The sequence below is a fragment of the Pholcus phalangioides genome, unplaced genomic scaffold (genome assembly GCF_987345545.1).
Source record: "Pholcus phalangioides strain wild (caught in Gottingen) unplaced genomic scaffold, Ppha-v1.0 ptg000004l_1, whole genome shotgun sequence".
Lineage (NCBI taxonomy): Eukaryota > Metazoa > Arthropoda > Arachnida > Araneae > Pholcidae > Pholcus > Pholcus phalangioides.
Genome location: NW_028301597.1, coordinates 48,852,346 through 48,871,226, shown reverse-complemented (window position 1 = coordinate 48,871,226; position 18,881 = coordinate 48,852,346). Strand labels below are relative to the sequence as shown.

The 18,881-nt window shown below is 39.6% G+C and overlaps 1 protein-coding gene across 1 annotated transcript in view; it reads right to left on the bottom strand.

Moving 5' to 3' along the window:
- The window catches only part of Gs2 (glutamine synthetase 2), a 34,100-nt gene extending 26,248 nt beyond the window's left edge, over positions 1 to 7,852 (bottom strand). Inside the window, exons 1-2 of the mRNA XM_089231686.1 lie at positions 7,698 to 7,852; positions 3,933 to 4,375 (exon numbers count right to left, since the gene is read on the bottom strand). Coding sequence (XP_089087812.1) covers positions 3,933 to 4,375; positions 7,698 to 7,710 — 456 coding nt within the window. The 5' untranslated portion in view covers positions 7,711 to 7,852. The remainder of the gene's footprint in view (positions 1 to 3,932; positions 4,376 to 7,697) is intronic.
- Between the last annotated feature and the right edge of the window lie 11,029 nt (positions 7,853 to 18,881).

The following is an 18,881-nucleotide window of genomic DNA, read 5'->3' as shown; positions in this document are numbered from 1 at the left end:
TTCATACTGATTTCCAGATGAAAGGTTCTCCCAATCAATACCCGGGTAATTGAAATCCCCTAGTATGAGAACCCTCTTTCGCTTACACATGTAGGAAATTTCATCATGCATTTTGGCAATGTAGTTTTGATCCCTATTCGGTGGATTGTAACAAACCCCAACAATAAGCTTATGACGTCTTATGTTCTCAAGTTCAACCCATATGGTTTCAATATCACTTCTCTGCACGTTACACTCTCTAGCCTTCAAACATGATTTCACGTATATCAACACTCCACCCCCTTTCCTATCAGATCTATTTCTCAAAAAAGTATCGTATCCTGAGATGTGTAAGAAACATTCATCCCGATCGTTTGCCCAAGATTCTGTAATGGCTATAAGATCCAAGTCCTCCACAACTATCATAGTTTCTAAAAAATCTTTCTTGTTACCCAAGCTCCTGGCATTTATTAACACACATTTTAATTTGCCCGGTGGTTTGTTGTCAATCGAGAAGCCATCCAAGTCAGAGGTGGGTAATTCCCCGTCAGTACTGTTGTGATTATCATTAACTAACCCGCATTCCCGACTACGTGGTCTGGGAGTAAAAAACCTGACCTAAGACTATCGTAAACCTCCCAGACCCCTCTCTTATTTAGATGGATCCCATCCGAACGAAGCCACCTATCGGTAAATGCGGGAAGCTCCAAGAACGTGACCCCAAGTGAGGAGCAAATGTCCTTCAGGCCTATATTGAATTGGTGGATCCTACTCCTATATCCCCTACTACCCCCTTGGCAGCACTGGAATCACTGCCACATCTGAACCCCCCTCCCTAGCGGATAATAGTAAATCCCGGTATTCTGACAGAGACTCACTAATATGCTGCAGGTCACTTAGAGTGATCTGGAACTCTGCTATAGGCAAGTTGAGTGATGTACAACTGCTCCACTGGTCACTTAAATTATCTTTAAATGTTCCGCGGATGACTTGGGTGGTTTGCAAATATGCCGCAGGTCACCCGTAATGGCACCAATGTCGCTCAAGTACGCTGGAATTGTGTCGCGGGCCACTCAAGCGCAACGTAAAATCTGGAAAATGTGTCGCAGGTCACTTGGGTGATCTCAAAATACATTGCGGGTTCCTTTTTTAAGTGATCTGGAAATGTGGCGCTTCCTTCATTTTTTGAAAATGGGTACGAGGCCGCGGGACACATTACACGACTCCGAAGTGCCACATTTGGCCCGCGAGCCATGGGTTGAGCACCGTATGGTTTAAAAGAAGTAAATTACTTCGTATTTACTACGTTAATTTTCGAATAAACAACATTACGTTCCGTACAAGTGCCGAAGCCAGGGCCGTCTTTGTTCACAAGGTTACGGCCCGGAAACGTCTTGGTGTCGGTCAATCGCTCTTTTGACCTATGGGCCTTCACACATATATTCATATACTTGCTGTTGCTTTTTTTTACTGCGTTTCCGACATCGTTTCCGGTCATTCTGAATTACTGTTTCTTAACTTTTTTTGCCTGTGGTCCCCCCCCCCTCGGGACATTTTGCTTTTTTGTGGCCCCCCTTTATCTCATCTAGGGCCTCCTCCACCATCAACCAGGATCAAGACCCTTCTTACTTATTGAATTCATTTTTTGAGTGAATTTGTTACGAACAAAAATCTCATATACAGTATAAGGTCGATCACTGAACACCCTAATCCTGTAACCGTTATTTTGTTTATTTTGTGGGGATGGGGGGGTTGTTCATGTATATGATGGCCCTTGGGCAAAATGGCGTTCAAAGGGCACCCGTCCGTACTTAGCTAGAAGTAACAGCTTGTATTAGTCTCGAAAATCATGGTACCGGATCTTATCATGTAGGTCATCGCCCTGCGGACACGAGATCTCCGGACCGTACCCCGATAAGCCAACGCGTTAAGATGGCCCTAGTTCTATGTAGGACCATCCTAACAGCATCGGGGGAGGGGTGTTACTTGGATGGAAAAACCTAACCACCGATTCACATACTAATTTTTGAAAAAATTATATCAGATATCATTATCATCAGGCCTCCCATACAGTGGAGGCCCCTGGACCGTATCCAGGTAGGCATCTAATCTATAGGCAGTTCTGCTGGATTCTGAAAAATTAGTTTTCCCCTATATATTTCACTTAAAAGCTTTATTTCGCCACATTTAAATTTTTTTCACAGCTTCCTGTGCCCCCTCCCCACCTGTCACCGCACCGTTTCAGTCGTGCCTTCTTCCTCCCCCGGAATATCCCAGTTTTGCCAGGAGGGCCATATGGCCAACGCCGTTCTGAATGACTTCCATGGGCACGGTAATCCAGGTCGATAAGATGCTCACCTGAAGTACCAAAGGATGTTAAAAGGTGTCGCAAGTTCGATACCCAGTTCGTCGTTATTATCAGAAACTTCCTCAGGGAAGTTTCTGATAACAGGAGGGAGGAGAATACAACAGAAACGACGACATAGCCACAAAAAAAGATTGCTACCGCAGAGAGTCCCACACCGAGGGGATAACGCACCAACCTCTCGGTGAGTATAAACAAAGGCTACCTTCCGGAATCGGCAGTAAATTGCAGGTCTCGGTCTAATTCGACAAAAATGATCAAATGAATGACTTCAACAGGCGCAAAAAATCAATGCTATGGGCGTTAGTGGAAGCGTTTGGCCTCCCTATGCCCTCCCTCAATCTTAATTCCATCAAAAACATCTAAGTGTCATTCAAGAGCCGTGTTATCAAGGTCTTCAATCTTTTTGCATGCGAGCCCCATCAGCAGTGCCGTCTTAACGCATGGGTACACCCAAGCACGGCTCGGGCGGCTCAAGTGCAGAGGGGACACAAGATAATGAGATCTAATTAAACTTTTCGATAGTAAGAATTGGTAGGCAAGCATTTCTAACCATGTTGGGGGGGGGGGGGCGCTAAGAAAATCTAATCTGCTCGAAGGCCCATGATGTTCTTAAGACGGCCCTGCCTATCAGGGTCCATTATTAGGAGAAGAGCACTCGTATGACCAGGAACGGACCCAGGGTTATGTGAAGGATCGAAGCAACTTAGTGGGTATTAATGGTCACTACTGTCCCCTATTCTACGAGATATATCCCCGTTTTCTCATATTATCAAACTCTTGGTGCGGGGGGGGGGGGGGACCTTAGCCTTGCTTATGTCCTAACATTCAAATCGACATAGTTAAATGCGAGGGAGTGTCTGCTGTGATGATAGTACAGGACTAGATAGAATATGAGCAATCGGTGCCCTGTCCACGGTGCTCGCTAGCAACAGTTTCAAGTTTGTTGAAGGAGTGACTAAAGGGTGAAATTTGCACCCCCCCCCCTTCTGGTCCGTCAGCCAAGGCATCAGACCCTTCTGCTCCTCACCCCCACTCCCCCAGTTGCGGCTTTGTTTCTACTGGCCGGCTTCCGTAGTGAATATCGTTTCACAAGCTTTTGGGTTAAATTTTACTTTTGCTCGTCCTTAATTTTTGCACAGCCACCGAGCAGTCTTAAGATCATCATCCCCCCCCCTTCCCTGGCCAAGTGATTTTTCCTGAGGACCTAATTGGAAAATTCTCGAAAAGTTCAACCAGTTCTCAATTTTGCGACCCCTCCTGGATCGGGGCTGGGTAGGCTCGTATGTTTAGACGGCAATACACAGCCAGTGTATTTGTTATACGAGTTTTACTACTCCAAGAAATGTCAGGTGCAGCAAACATTCAAGAGCGAGTCATTGAGTGAAGTTCGTCAACCCTTTCTGAGTGAATAGCATAGCATATAGGTATTTAATCCCTATAATTTTAGAGATGAAGCACCTTTCTTTTTTTTCCAACCCTTCATTGTTCTCGATGATTTTCGCCCCCGGGACTCATGCCAAAGCCGCCTATAGACGTCACGGCATACACTAAAATACAGAGGAAAACGTATCATTATAATACCGACCGAAGGAAGGCAGTAATCCTCCAGTAAGAAGTCTGCCGGGTTCGGACGTCGATACTTCATTCGTGGAGGCGGATCATCGCTCAGCAGAAATGACATGGGATCCATCGTCGCGTCATCATCGTCGTCGTAATCATCGGTGTCATCGCCGGCACCAGCAGCGTATTCCGGACGAGGAGCCTTGTTGTACTTCTTGGCGAAGGCCGCCTTGAGCTCCATGACTTTGACCTCCCTGGAAGTCGTCTTCTCTGGGTATTCGGCGATGAACTGCTTGTGCATCGTGGTGTGATGGCGCCTGAGATTACTCTTCTTGCTTATGGCGACGGTGTTGTGACAGATGAGGCATGTGCACTTGCCCTCGTGAAATGTGAACAGGAACTCTTCCTCCCATTCGTAGTGGAAATGGTAGTTCTTACGCTTCCTGTTGTTCCGTTTCGTCATGTCCACTGGAACGTGTTTCAATCAACCAACCAAAAAAAGAGGGAAACAGAGAGAAACCTCATATACACACATTATAATACCGAAATTTGGCATGCAAAGTCAATGTCATACACAGTGCCATCTTAACGCATGGGCCTACGGGTCGTGAAAATGAGATATGATTAAAAATGTAAGCATGGAAATTGGTGTAGCCAGGGTATTTATAGTCAGATAGGGGGGAATCCTTTCGCCCGGGGAGGCCAAGGATACTTAAAAGACGGCCCTATAGTAGGTCATATAATGTGTATATAAAGCTTGTGTGTGTGTGTGTGTATATATATATATATATTTCGTCATAGTCGCTCTATGCTATGCATAGCAAGCGGGGGGGGGGGCTGTAGCATTTTACTAGCGAACCGTTGATCCTAGAGGTATACTTTCAGTTAGAAAACGTATCCAAATATCGCGTAGAACAACTCAGATAAGTCATCCATGTTGCGAGGGGTTGTATAGTTATTAAAATAAAAATATTAATTTTTTTATGACATCCATATTTGTTATGCCATATTTGTTGCCATCTTTTCCTCAGCCACCTCATTGGGCATTTTGCCTCTTGTTACCTTGTATTTCTATTTTTACACACCACCCTGTACTCAAGAACCCAATCAGAAAGTTGTTATAAGGGAAAATAAATTCTATTAGAAAGTTGTTTTTCCCTATCTCTTCTGATGTCAACAATTTCACGTTTCTAAGTGCGATATTCACTGAGATATTCGAATTCGAAAAACGGAGGAAATTTGGGGGGAAAAAAACAGCGTTGACTGCGGGTAAGACGGTTTTTTCCTCATTTAAGGCGTTTTTTTCACAACTTTCCTCCGTTTTTCGAATATAGTGTCAGTGAATATCGCACTTTGAAACGTGGAATTTATTATGCTGGCGTCAGAAGAGAGGGCAACAAATTTCTAATTAGGTTCTTGAGCACAGTCTGTCCGTATAAAAAGTTAATATTTTTATTTTAATAACTATACAACCAACCCCCTTGCAACTTTTGCAACTTGAATGACATATCTGAATACTACACGTTATTTGGATACTTTTTCTAATTGGAAGTATGCTTTTAGGATCAACGGTTCACCAGTAAAATACCATACGCCCAGTTACCTATGCATTACCTATGCTGTATATATACGTACATATATTGAAGGAAATATAATTATTGTACACCCACGCTGAGTTGGCCTCTGGTTACGTCATGAAACGTCTCGCGATGGGCGATTCCATTTATCTTCTTTCGGTAAAAAGGTCGCAGGGAAAAGGAGCAAGTGGGTATTTTCCGTCGGCGTCTTTTGCGCTATTATTTTAGCGAGTTTTTTTCAACTTTTCCCCCGTTTCCCCTCATTGGGAAATGAACCCTCCCTTCGCGCGTCAAGGTCACAATTCAGTTTATGGGCATACAATACATTTTCAGTCTTCAATGAATTGAGGTTATTGGGGAACCGATTTTCTCTCTAGTTCAGAGGTGGCCAAACTGCCGCATGTGCGCCGCTTGTGGCAAACCATGGTACTAACCACACCAGGGTTTGCCACAAAAAAATTTTCGAAGGTGAAAAAATAAATATTTTCGAATTTAATTGCATAAGTAACAGCTCACCCACAGAGCTAAAACACACCGGAAGCTCCTGGGACAACGACAAGTACAGGATGGTTATAAGTAAACTGACACTATTCAGACGTATGTAGCGCGCATTCTGATTAAGGTATTCTGATGAAACTTGGTATGTAGGATGTATTGGCTATGGGCCGAAAAAGAGAAAAATTCAATTAAAAAAATAGTTAGATTTTTGAGCACCAGGTGAAAAAGTGGCGCTTTTTTATCGTAGTTATCTTTTTCTTATGGTCTATTCCCAGTCTTCTTACAAAACTTGTTGTGGGTGGGGGGTGAAGCAGAGGTGCGGACATGAAGAAAACATTGGAGGAGAGAAAGTTGCTGGCCATCCCGTATATACGGAAGTCAAGCGCTTATGCAGGAGAGGAAAGGTGCATCGCATTGTTTATTTCTGAAATTATTGCAGGGGGGGGGGGGGCACTCAGCTCCCTTATAAAAATTATTGGAGGGGCTCAAAGTGCCTTAGCCCTTAGATTCTGGCACCTTTTTTTGGAGCTCAAATGGCCTCAGCCCACTAGGTTCCGGCGCCTATAAGCCCAGAGGTGACTAAACCGTAAATGAGTCTCTGCCAGTTAACTTATGGCTATCTCGGAATCCTTTTTGCCAGATGTACCTCCACTTATTCTCTTTCTTAAAGTTTTTGAACGATTTTATTTAAAATGAAAGGTTCAGCTAATAGAGAACACATTTTGAAGGGAAAAAAAGGAGCCTATGTTTTTAGAGCATGCGTTTTTTCGATGCAAGACTCTTGGAATCAAACTAAACAGTCTGGGCACATTCTAGGAGCTTTTCCATTTCCATGTAACGGATATCAGACACAGAAACGGGCGGGGACACCTACGACACCTCCTCGACCGAGTTGTGTCAACACCAGCTTTAGTCTGCTAATGTGTGTTGGCTGGTTGATGGTATACATATCGTGTTAAAATAAAAACCTCTTGAGTATCCCATCATCCTGTAAATCCTCATTTATTTCCAACTCCGAAGCTGTTTATTTCCTCAAATTTTCAGAAGTCGCTGGAACGAATTAAAAGATCTTTCCATAGAAGCCTATGGGAAATCACGTTTCGGCTGAAGAACGCGATTCCGGAACGAATTATCTTCGTTAGCCGAGGTATGGCTGTGTATCCCTACAACGAGTAAACTTCCTGCCAATATTACTACGATTGAAAAGGAGAAACAAAAAAAATCAAAAATCGCGCCAAGCAAAATGGTGCCAATGGGGACGAAAAAACGAGACATAATAACCTATAGTGACGTAGAAAACGTCACATCCTCTCCCATCATGTTGGATCACCTCTCCCATACTGTTATAATATGATAGAACAAAAAATGTTAATCATATATTCATGTACATGAAAAACATTTTTTTTCCTCATTTGAAATTGAAGTTCAGAACAATACGGAAATTTTTATAATTTTATAAACTTGCGGTAAGGGGATAAGGACAGGACGTTTGAAATACAGACGCCTAGCAACCCTAGAAGAAGTGGTGTCAAATTCAAAGAGCTCGATGGCGTAAAGGGTGACCGTAAAGGGCTACGGAAAAAGACAAAATCCATGTCTCGCGTTCGAAGATTCATGTAATAACAGTAATATTCTTCTCGAGAGGTCACTCCTGATCATCAAGGGGAAAAAAACATTTGTGTGACTGAGAAACACATTAATAATTGTTCACTAACCTGCAGATTCCATCTTTGATTGCTGGGTTCGAGTCTTTTTCTCGTTCGGGGCGAAGAACCGGTCACCGACCGCGTCGTTAAACGTCGTTGAAAGTTAGCGAAAGAGAGAGATTCTCCGACGACGTCAGAGTAGACGATGTTTATAAATGCGAGAGAAAGAGAGCTCACGGAAAAAAAAGGGGGCGGCAGTCGATCGCGATCGACCGGTCCATCGAGTTATATGGGGGTAAAGATTTGAGGCGAAGGATGGGAATACCGAAAGTGCGCTTGCGCCTCGAAATATCCATCCAGACAACGAGAGCAATAATATCAACTCGAATCAAACTCAAAACTCACTTCGTTGGTCATCACATCATCAAGTCAACGAAATTCACGGCGTCTTTTTTTTTGCCACCTTTCAAATTAATTATGCGTTTGGCCCTTTCCATCGACTTGATATACAGTGAGACCTCGATACAACGATATTCTGTGGACCAAGAAAGAAATGCCGTTGTAGAGAGATTATCGTTATATCGAGTTCGAGAGGCAACATTTATCCTTTACTCCTTTACGTGTGATCAAATTTATGCTGTTGTTGGCATCTTTTCTACATCGGCATTACTAATACCACACCAGAAAATGAGCTTTTATGTCTTTTTTCGTAGCTAAGAACTCTAATTGATTAGTTTATTAATGAAATTCATTATCCAAAAAAATTTTCTGTGAATAATAAAATTCGGTTTAGATGCATTGCCCCTGTAGATAAGTTTACCGTGTTGCACTTTCGTGCATACACAGAAAAAGTAGCGATGCCAACAACTTCCTTTAGCTTTCGTTGATCCTTTGGTACAGATCCTTTGGTCTTCTTCAACCTTTCGGACAAGGCGGGCCATATTAAAGCCCACGAAGCCTGCGGGGCCCCCAACTCACGTAATTTAGTGACATCTTGTTAGAAGGGACCAACTGGGCCCCGAGTTAAACAGGAACAAAAATAATTAAAGACTTTCATTTACTCTGAAATTTTAATTCTTTTAAGTATTGATTTTGTTTAGTTCTGAAAGTATTTTTACTGATTCTGAATTTTTTTAAATAATTACTGATTAAATTAATTATTAATCGTCTGATATTAGTTTCAATCTGAAATCACTTTAAATGATTCTTATAATTATTTATTTCGGTAATTCAGAAATCATTATCCTTCTCAATATATCTTGAAATAATTTTTTTTCAATAATTATGTAATTATTCTTTTATTGATTGTGAAATAATTTCTATCAGAAAATACGAAATTATTTCTCTCGTTGATATATATATATATGTATAAGTTATGTAAATAAATAATATAAATAATAATAATGTAAGTTATTTTTTTCATTAATTTTCAAATTATTTGTTTAAAAAATTCGAAAACATTATTTCTTTCATTAATTCTGAGTGTTCATAATTTTGTTCCGGAATTATTTCTTCTTTTATTCTGGAATTATTTCTTCTTTTATTCTGGAATTATTTCTTCCATTTATTCAGGAAATAGTTCTTCCATTTATTCTGAAGTTATTTCTTCCATTTATTCTGGATTTATTTTTTTCATTTATTCTAGAATTATTAATTATTTTTTTCATTTATTCGAATATTATTTTTCATTAATTTTGATTATTATTTTTCATTAATTTTGATTATTATTTTTCATTAATTTTGATTATTATTTTTCATTAATTTTGATTATTATTTTTCATTAATTTTGATTATTATTTCTTCCATTATTTTTTCAATTCACTCTGAAATTATTTCTCCCATTTATTCTAGAATTCTTTCTTTCATTTATTCTAGAATTCTTTCTTTCATTTATTCTAGAATTCTTTCTTTCATTTATTCTAGAATTCTTTCTTTCATTTATTCTAGAATTCTTTCTTTCATTTATTTGACAATTATTTATTCCATTTCTTCTGGAATTATTTCTTTCATTTATTTGAAAATTATTTCTTTCATTTATTTGAAAATTATTTCTTTCATTTATTTGACAATTATTTCTTTCATTTATTTGACAATTATTTCTTTCATTTATTTGACAATTATTTCTTTCATTTATTTGACAAATATTTATTTCATTTCTTCTGGAAATATTTCTTCCATTTATTCTAGAATTATTTCTCCTATTTATGCTAGAATTATTTCTTTTATTCATTTTAAAATTTATTGTTTTCCAATGTTTCAACCATTTTCTAAAACTGATCAGCGGGCCACGAAAAAGAAGCTCCGAGGGCCAGATGTGGCCCGTAGGTCAAGCATTGAAGACCCCTGTTTCAGTGCAAAATATCGATGTTATATTAGACGCCTTCAGAAGAACGAAAACAAGTGACGAAGTTAAAATTAAATTCAAAACGGTTTTTAGCAAAATATACAAAATTCTGAACTCCCATCAATTCTGGCATTATTTCTTTCATAAATTTTGCACTTCCATGAATTATGAATTTTCATTGTATATGTATATATACCATATAATTCGTGAATTATTTCTTTCTTTAAATCTGAACTTTTGAATTCTAGAACTATTTCCAGTTTATATTTTCCTTATTATTTTTGGATTATTACGTTGAATATTTTTCTGTAAGGGTGTCCGCGGCCTTCATCTTGTCAGCAGACGGGGTCCTTGTCCTTCGTCTTGTTGGCAAGAGTCCGTGGAACACAAAAGGGTCGACAACCGCTGCATTAAGGGGGAAGGTAGTAATAGCTTAAAAGATGTTCATTAGATGGATAATATGTATTGTTCAGATTTGGACAAGTTCCTCGCTCTCAAGAGCTAACGGAGCACATGATTGGGCCCGCAAATTTTTAGAACCCCAAAAAATTATTCAATATAATTTATTTTCTCATCTGGTTGAATTCTCAAATTGTGTGTTTGTAAAATTCAATATTTTGACAAATTATGAAATTAGCAGATACAAATACAACGCCACAACAGGCAAAATGCCCAACGAGGTGGCTGAGAAAAAGATGCTCATAACAAATATGGATGTCATATATTTCAAAAATAAAGCAACCCAATTAAAAATGCAATTAGAAACATTATAAACAATATATACACATGACAAAATATCATACAATGCCCATAAAGAATACTTATGGTTGTCTTATTCTAAGTATGAATAGCTTCTCGATTTACCCCAACATGTTTATCGTATTTCTTTTTAAACGTGTCTTTTTAAACGTGTTTCTTTTTAAAATTGTGTTACAATTTACTACCTCCGGGGGTAAGCTATTCCATTTATTAACAATCCTATTAGAGAAAAATTCCCTGCGACACCATAACCTTGCATTGTCCCTCACCAATCGATACTGGTGTCCCCTTGTAAAAGCAGTCGATTGGCGGTGTGCTAAAAGTTCATGGTCCATCCTATCCATCCCATTGAAAATTTTGAACACTTCGATCATATCTCCTCGACACCTGCGTTCATCCAATGTAAACATATTCAAAAAATGAAGTCTCTCTTCATAACTCAAGCACCGTTGCCAATAAGGACACGCGTAGCTCTTCTCTGCACCCCGTCAACCAATTCTATGTCCCTCTGTAGGTATGGTCTCCAAAACCTTACAGCATACTCCAGTCCAGGACGAACTAAGCCTCGAAAAAGCGGAAGAATGACTTTAGGAGAACGCGAAGAGACTTTTTTGAAAATGAGACCAAGCATTCTATTCGATTTTTTGACCACCGCTGAACAATGTTCAGAAAGCTTGAGCCGCTCGTCAATGAGAATTCCCAAATCGGTGACCCTAGTTGCATCCGGGATAGTGACACCATTCAACTCATAAGAGAACCGTGGGTTGTTCGAACCAAAATGAGTGACCATGCACTTATCAACGCTAAACGTCATGCTCCATTCATTTGCCCATGCTGCAATCCTGTTTAAGTTGGTCTGGAGCAACTCCCTGTCGCTTTCATTCCCGATTACCCCCATTAGCTTCCCATAATTTGCTAGCAATCCCATCGATACCCTGACCGAGTTTATCGATAAAAAGTGAAAAAAGTATGGGGCCAAGGACACTTCCTTGAGGAACTCCACTTGTGACGCCTGTCCAACCAGAGAATTCCCCGTTCACCCTAACTCGTTGCGACCTATCTCTTAACCACGATTCTATCCAATTCAGCAAGTTGCCCACAACTCCAATCTCATGTAAACGCTTCAAGAGTTTACCATGTTGGACCCGATCGAATGCCTTCTGGAAATCAAGGTAAACAACATCTACATTTTTGCTCTTACCCAAAGCCTTAGTCCAGGGCCGCAACTAGATGCTTGGTCACCCGGGCAAGTGCGCATTTTGGTGCCCCCTTGTAATGTTGAAGGTAAGGTCTGAGAATGAAATTTGAGCCCCCCCCCGGTCCAGCGCCCGGTTAACGAGACCCGTCTGCTCCCCCCTAGCTGCGGCTCTGCCTTAGTCCCGTGATCATAGAAGCAAAGGAGGTTAGTTACACATAACTTCCCCTTCCTTAACCCATGCTGATTGTTCGATAATGCATTATTTTCGTCTATCCACTTCACAAACTGCCTTTTGATGATAATTTCCAAAATTTTCAGGAGGGAGCTCGTCAAACTGGACGATAATTGGACACAGCTTCTCTACTACCCTTTTCAAATATCGGAACAGCATTAGCAAGTTTCCAATCCCTTGGGACGATACCCTCAGCAACACTACTCCTGTATGTCTGTGCGACTGGCCCCAACAATTCATTAGCACATTCCCTGAGGATCCTGGGATAGACATCATCTGGTGCTTTGCTTGCACATACATTTCTTAGAAGATTTAGGACCTCCACGTCTTCTACTTGAATATCGTTGAGGGTTTTATTACCCCATGCAACATCCGTATATCGAATATCATTATCTCCACTAAAAACCGACGCGAAGAAGTCATTGAAAGCACTACATATGCCTACATTGCTCTTTAACCTAGCGCCTCCTGTCGAGAGGTGGCCAACTGTCCCCTTACATCCATTATTGACGAATCGAAAAAATTATTTTGGGTCAGAGCCAATGTTATCTGCCAACCAAGATTCAAATTCCTTTTTGTTATCCCTTATCGCTTTCTTCAACACTCTTCTTTTATCAGTAAACAATGATAGGTCACCTCGTCCACTTTTATACTCTCTGAATGCTCTTTTCTTTTCAAGATAAAGGTTCCGCACGCTATCCGTGAACCATAGAGGGTACGATGTACAAACACGCTTTTTTCGAACAAAGAGTATGACGTCGTGCAAAACAGAGGACAGCTTCGTACTAAATTCTTCCCATTGACTTACCGCCCCTACTGATTCCAACCGGTCTTTGAAAACTTCCGCTAACCTTCCTCTCAAAACAGCAAAGTTATTTCTCCGAAAACAAGGAACCAGTCTTACAGCGAAATCTGACGATACGATGATCACTGGAAGAAAACTCTTCCCCCACCGAAACATGTTCAACTAGATCCTCAGAACAAGTAAGAACTAAATCCAAAATAGCAGTACCCCCAGTGGCTTCTGATACATGCTGATACAAAAAACTTTCGAGCACCAGCTTAAGTCTCTTTCATACTGATCTCTAGATGAAAGGTTCTCCCAATCAAATGCCATAATATATTACAGAATCACTTTCGAAAGCAGATGGTGGTCACGTGCAATGTTATTTTATGACCGCCCTTTACTTTCCAAATAGATTCTGGAACATATTATGGTATTTGCTAATATATATTTCACTATTTGTCAAAATATTCAATTTTACCTCACAATTTGAGAATTCAATATGAGATCCTATATATGAGAGCCTCTAAATACACAGACAACTGAAATTAGATTTCATGAATGTGGCGATTTTCATCCTGGTACTATTTGTTATTGTGCTTATATAGAGACTAATAAATTACAAATATCTTGGATTTATCTCGTCCAACTTGGAATGGAAATATCACAGCAATTTAACAATCTATGACATGATTAACAATCAATAAACTAAGAGCAATTGTGGGTTTGATGTTTAAATTAAAATCTATTATTTTTCGCACAACAGTTTGAGAGAAGTGTTCTACTACACTCATGTCCATAAATTAAGGATAATGCCAGCTCCGGCAAATAAAGGTTCAGAAACAAAACAAACGTTACTTATTCATAAAGCCCATTTATTATACAAAAGATAAAGAACAAAAACGATGGTGTATATATGATACCATTCGTAAAACTACGATTTTTGCTCCCTGGAGCAATTGTAAAAAATATCTCCTTTACAAAAACTTACTATTACATGGTTGGTATGATGGTTAATACATTGTATGTCTCCCATGCGATGAAGTACAGTCCGTACAACGCCTAGGCATGCTGAGTATCAAATTATCGATCTGATCTTGGGGAAGATCACTCCACTCAGCAAGCAATGCTCTCCGAAGTTCCGGTACACATGTAGGAGGTGGTTGACGGGCTGCAACTCGTCGGCCAAGCATGTCCCACACATGCTCTATCAGATCCAAGTCAGGTGAGAATGCTGAGCATTCCATACGGGTTATATCCTCAGATTCAAGGCATTCGTTTACGATGTTTGCTCGGTGAGGACGGGTGTTGTCATCCATAAACACAAATTCTGCACCCATGGCACCCCTAAACAAACGTACATGTTGTTCCAGAATGATGTCCTGATAAATTTGGGCTTTCGTGGTTCCGGTTTGAACATGCAGATCTGTTCTGGAACCCAGTATAATTCCACCCCAAACGAGCAATGCTGCACCACCGTAACGGTGTCGTTCAATGATGTTGTCTTGGTGGTAACGGGTACCTGGCGGTCTCCATATGAAAGTCCGACGTGAATCAGACTGCAAGCTAAACCTGGACTCGTCGGAAAACATCACACAAGCCCACTGTGACGATGTCCACATTGCATGTTCTCTACTCCAGGCTAATCGCTGCCGACAGTGAGTTGCCGTGAGTGGAACACATCTGACAGGCCTGCGAGCATATAGACCAATATCTCCCAAACGTCTGTACACGGTTTGCCTTGAAACTGCGGTACCCGTGGCTGCAGATAGCTGACGAGACAGGTCGGATGCTGTGCTCTGTCTGCTTCTTTTGGCAGTTACTGCCAAATACCGGTCTTCATTCGGCGTTGCAACTCGGGGGCGACCTGTACTGTAACGTCTACTGGCATTTCCGTTATCTTGGAATCGTTGCTAAAGCCTAGAGATGACACTTTGGGCAATTCCAAGTTCCTCGGATACTTCCATCTGAGTACGCCCACATTCCAGGCGGCCGATAATTCTACCACGTAAAAAATCATCCACATGCGTCCTCTGTGTCATAACTATTCGCTTATGGCACTGAGCGCCTTACAGAACTCTTGTGAACAATTTTACTTCTTTGCCACCATTCCTTATTACACCTCTTACACTCTCGTCATTGTGACGTACTATCGGCATCATCTGGTGGCTTCCTGAAATTTGCATATCATTCTTGCAGATGTGTGTGATAATTCTATGGGGGAAATTTTTACATCAGATTTCGATTTCCGTGTGATTCTGAATTATCCTTAATTTATGGACATGAGTGTATATGCATGGGTATTTCCACAGATATTATATGGATTAACTATCTGCGGAGGAACATACGAAAATTCTATTCTATCTGTAAATCATTTATATGATTTTTTTCGACGAGATATTCTGCACGTTAATAATATTTTCTCGCGAGGCAAAATATCACTAATTCATTGTAACGTACGTCAACTTTATTTGTACAAACTATTGTGGTTCACGTATAAAAATCCTGACTGGTATCCGGCAGAGCAATTACACTAAGAAGTACTCCGATTGTATAAGAATATAGAATCTATATCATATACCATTACCGAGAAAATTTCCAAAAAGCATTATGCTTTCTTGCTAGCTATAATAAATTGTGTATTTAAAATAACGGATATCGAACAGTTCATTTTATTTGATTACTAACTGATCACCGTAACTTGAGAGGGGGTGGGGTTAACATTTAAACACATTTAAGTAGAATTTTTCAAAAAAAAAAAAGGTTAATTTGGATATTGAGTATTATTGTTTATTTATTGTTGAGTATTACTGTTTTTGTACACTTTGAAGGTTGTCAAGAAAATTGTCCCATTTGTGTTACTGTTTATGGTCCATGGAAGGATTACATATCCCTTTGGGACAATTAGTGTTCGTTTTGTAGTTTTATTTTTTGTCTTTTGTAGTTTTTTTTTTTTTCTGTCTTGTATGTTTTTGTGATGTTTAATAAATAAATAACGACCGTAAAAATCAACGAATAGGTGTTTCAAAGTATGCTGTCGAGAATGAAAGAAGAAACAAAAACCATATTTCTCGCGGTTACTATCATAGCAACAAAATTTCGAAAAATTCAAATGGCGAGACCCACTTTTATGCATTGCAAAGTGATCGAAGCAATGAAAACCATGAATAGCGTATGATAAATCTTCTATATATATAAAATTGATTTTCTGTGTGTGTGTGTGTGTTCTCTATACAAATCTACAATTTTAGATCGATCGTCGCCAAATTTTGCATATATACCAAATGGGACCCGACTTGAACGATATGCTACTTTAAAATTTCGTCAGCCCAGGGCAAATGCCCCAAATGGGCAAAAAACTGTCCGGCAACAATGGTTTTTGGTCCTCAACAATCACTTTCCGAACGTTTACTTTGGTTACCGTGGTTCGCTAGCAATGCGTTTCAGACGTGTATATGCCTTTACAATGGTTTGTCACTTCTCTAATCCTGTTAGTATATGTATAATAGTTTATGCCTTTATAATGGTTTGCCACATTTTCAATATACTCTCAGTAATGAGGCTTTTTGAATAGACGTCATCATCAGCATCGCTTTGAGAGTCAGGAAAAGGGTGATCCTCATAGAAATCAGTGCTAAAATTGTCGATTTTACTGTAGAAATGCGGAAATTAGTGGGATTTTCCACCCCATCAATAATTTTAAAAATTGTATTGAATTCTCAATTTTTGAAATATTCAGTTCGCTTAGAGATATACGAAGCCCAGGAGATTAAATATGAAGTAATTAGCCAAACCTATACTTTTGAGTTGGATATTCGAGCAATATCATTGATTTCATTTATATCTTCTCAAGTATGAAAATTAATGTCTCCATATTGTCTCTTTTAATATTTATTTTCATAAATTCATGTGGGTTAGGATATTTTAAAATTAGTTATGAGCCCGTGAAAAGTGCATCGAAAAAATTCCACAGCTTTAACTAAGGATTTTTGGAAGCTGGAACAGACAGATGGATAACTTGAAGTTTAGGGGGGGGGGGGATCGTAATTCCTAGCTCCCCTTAAAAGAAAAAAAAATTATATTCATTTCTACGTTTCTGTGTAAATCTAGATTTGTTTATTTCATGAATCGCGCAGGTCGCCATATTGGTTAACTTGGACACGGTTTGTATGTCCCTCAAGAAAAAGAGAGGGAGATATCACGTGATCCAAAAAAGCCTCATTGAAGAAAACCCGGGCAGCGCCGGGTATTATAGCTAGTGCCTTATATTTTTGGAGTAAGTTCAGACAAAGAATCATGTGGGAACAACCAATGCAGGTCACATTACTGTCGCAGAAAATCACCCACAGAGGAGTTCGCGCACCAACCCCTTGGTCAGATATTTCTTTGTCTACATCCTACGCCGGCGTGGGTTTATGGTGCTGTTCCAACACCATTCGTGGTTTTTCATTGCCCCGATCACTTAGCAATGCATAAAAACGACTATTGCCATTTGAATTTTTCGAAATTTGTTGCTGTGACGTAACCGCGAGAGCTAGTTCTCTCTGTCTCTCTCTATCCATTACCGAGTGCATACTTTGAAACACATCTTGAATTTCATTCGCATTCGTTGATTTTTTGTGGCCTAAAGGGGCTCGTACATCGGCAAAGTTATTTTATGATCACCCTGTATTTACAGTATACATACATAATATATTTTTATGTAAAAATACCCCGTAACAAATTATTAACGAATGCTGATCGGGGCCGTCGGAACGGGCACTGTTGCCAAATAAAGCCCCGGAGATGACAAAAATCTTCCGATTTTCTTTCATGTATGTCAGGGAAACACGTGTTTGGAGATTCCTTCAGCTGAAAAAGAAACGGACATCTATAGCAAGGGAGAGAGAAAATCGATATTTTTACTTCCCCGTAGAAACAATATCGATCAATTCAAGAGAAACTGCTTCGAGAAACTTCCACGAAACTGAAACTCTCCTCTCACATCACGACCCGTTATTCTCCTTCCAGCGAATCATGATTACGTGATTACTCTTAGTTTCGATTTCGGAATATGATACTTGAAAAATGAAAATTGCTATTCATGAAAACATGTAAAATTTTCCCTTCACTAAAGAAATCAAAGGGAAATTTCTCAAATGAATCCCCATATTCCTAATAGCACGTCATCAAAAATGTCGAAATTGCCACGAGTTTTTATTAACCGTGGTATAATAATAGTTTTGCAATATTTCACATACATCGCGTGTCCTTCAAAGCCAGCATTTTCTCTTTGAGCTGGTTTTTTTTTTTGAATAATAAGCAAAATAATCATTTTAGAAGGAAGTATAAGAGCTACATCACAATATCTCAATGGCAGTGGCCACTATCGTTTTGTAGCATTTTGCACATTAAAGAAACGCTACCGGCTAGATTGTATACAATAGATGTTTTTACGGAAATGTGCATGTTATTACATTTGTCTTCGTTGGAGCATTTTTCACAATGGAAACCTGAAATTAGAGATGCTGTTACACAATTCGAGGCATTGAAGTTTTCTGCTTGTGATGTGATGATGACATTCGACTACTCTTTCCCGTAATTTCGGTTTCCTCTAACGCTTCTTTTTTACGATTCAGCTCTGACGATTCAGCTTCGAGTGATGTCTGAATTAATGGAAAGTTGAATTAATTCCAAGATTTAGAAAGTACACAGAGAGATAGAGAGCCGGAAAGTTGGTAGCTATTATCGTATTATATGAAATTATGGAGTTTCTATGATAGGAGTTTTAGATTAGTAGCTGAACGTTAGGAAATTCATTATCTTCTCATCAATACTTATAGCAGGAGTGTACAACCTTCGGCCCACCATAGGGTTTCATTCGGCCCGCGAAAGGTATTTTGGTAGAAAAGTATCAATACACACAACACGATAATAACTAGGCGCTGACCATGTTT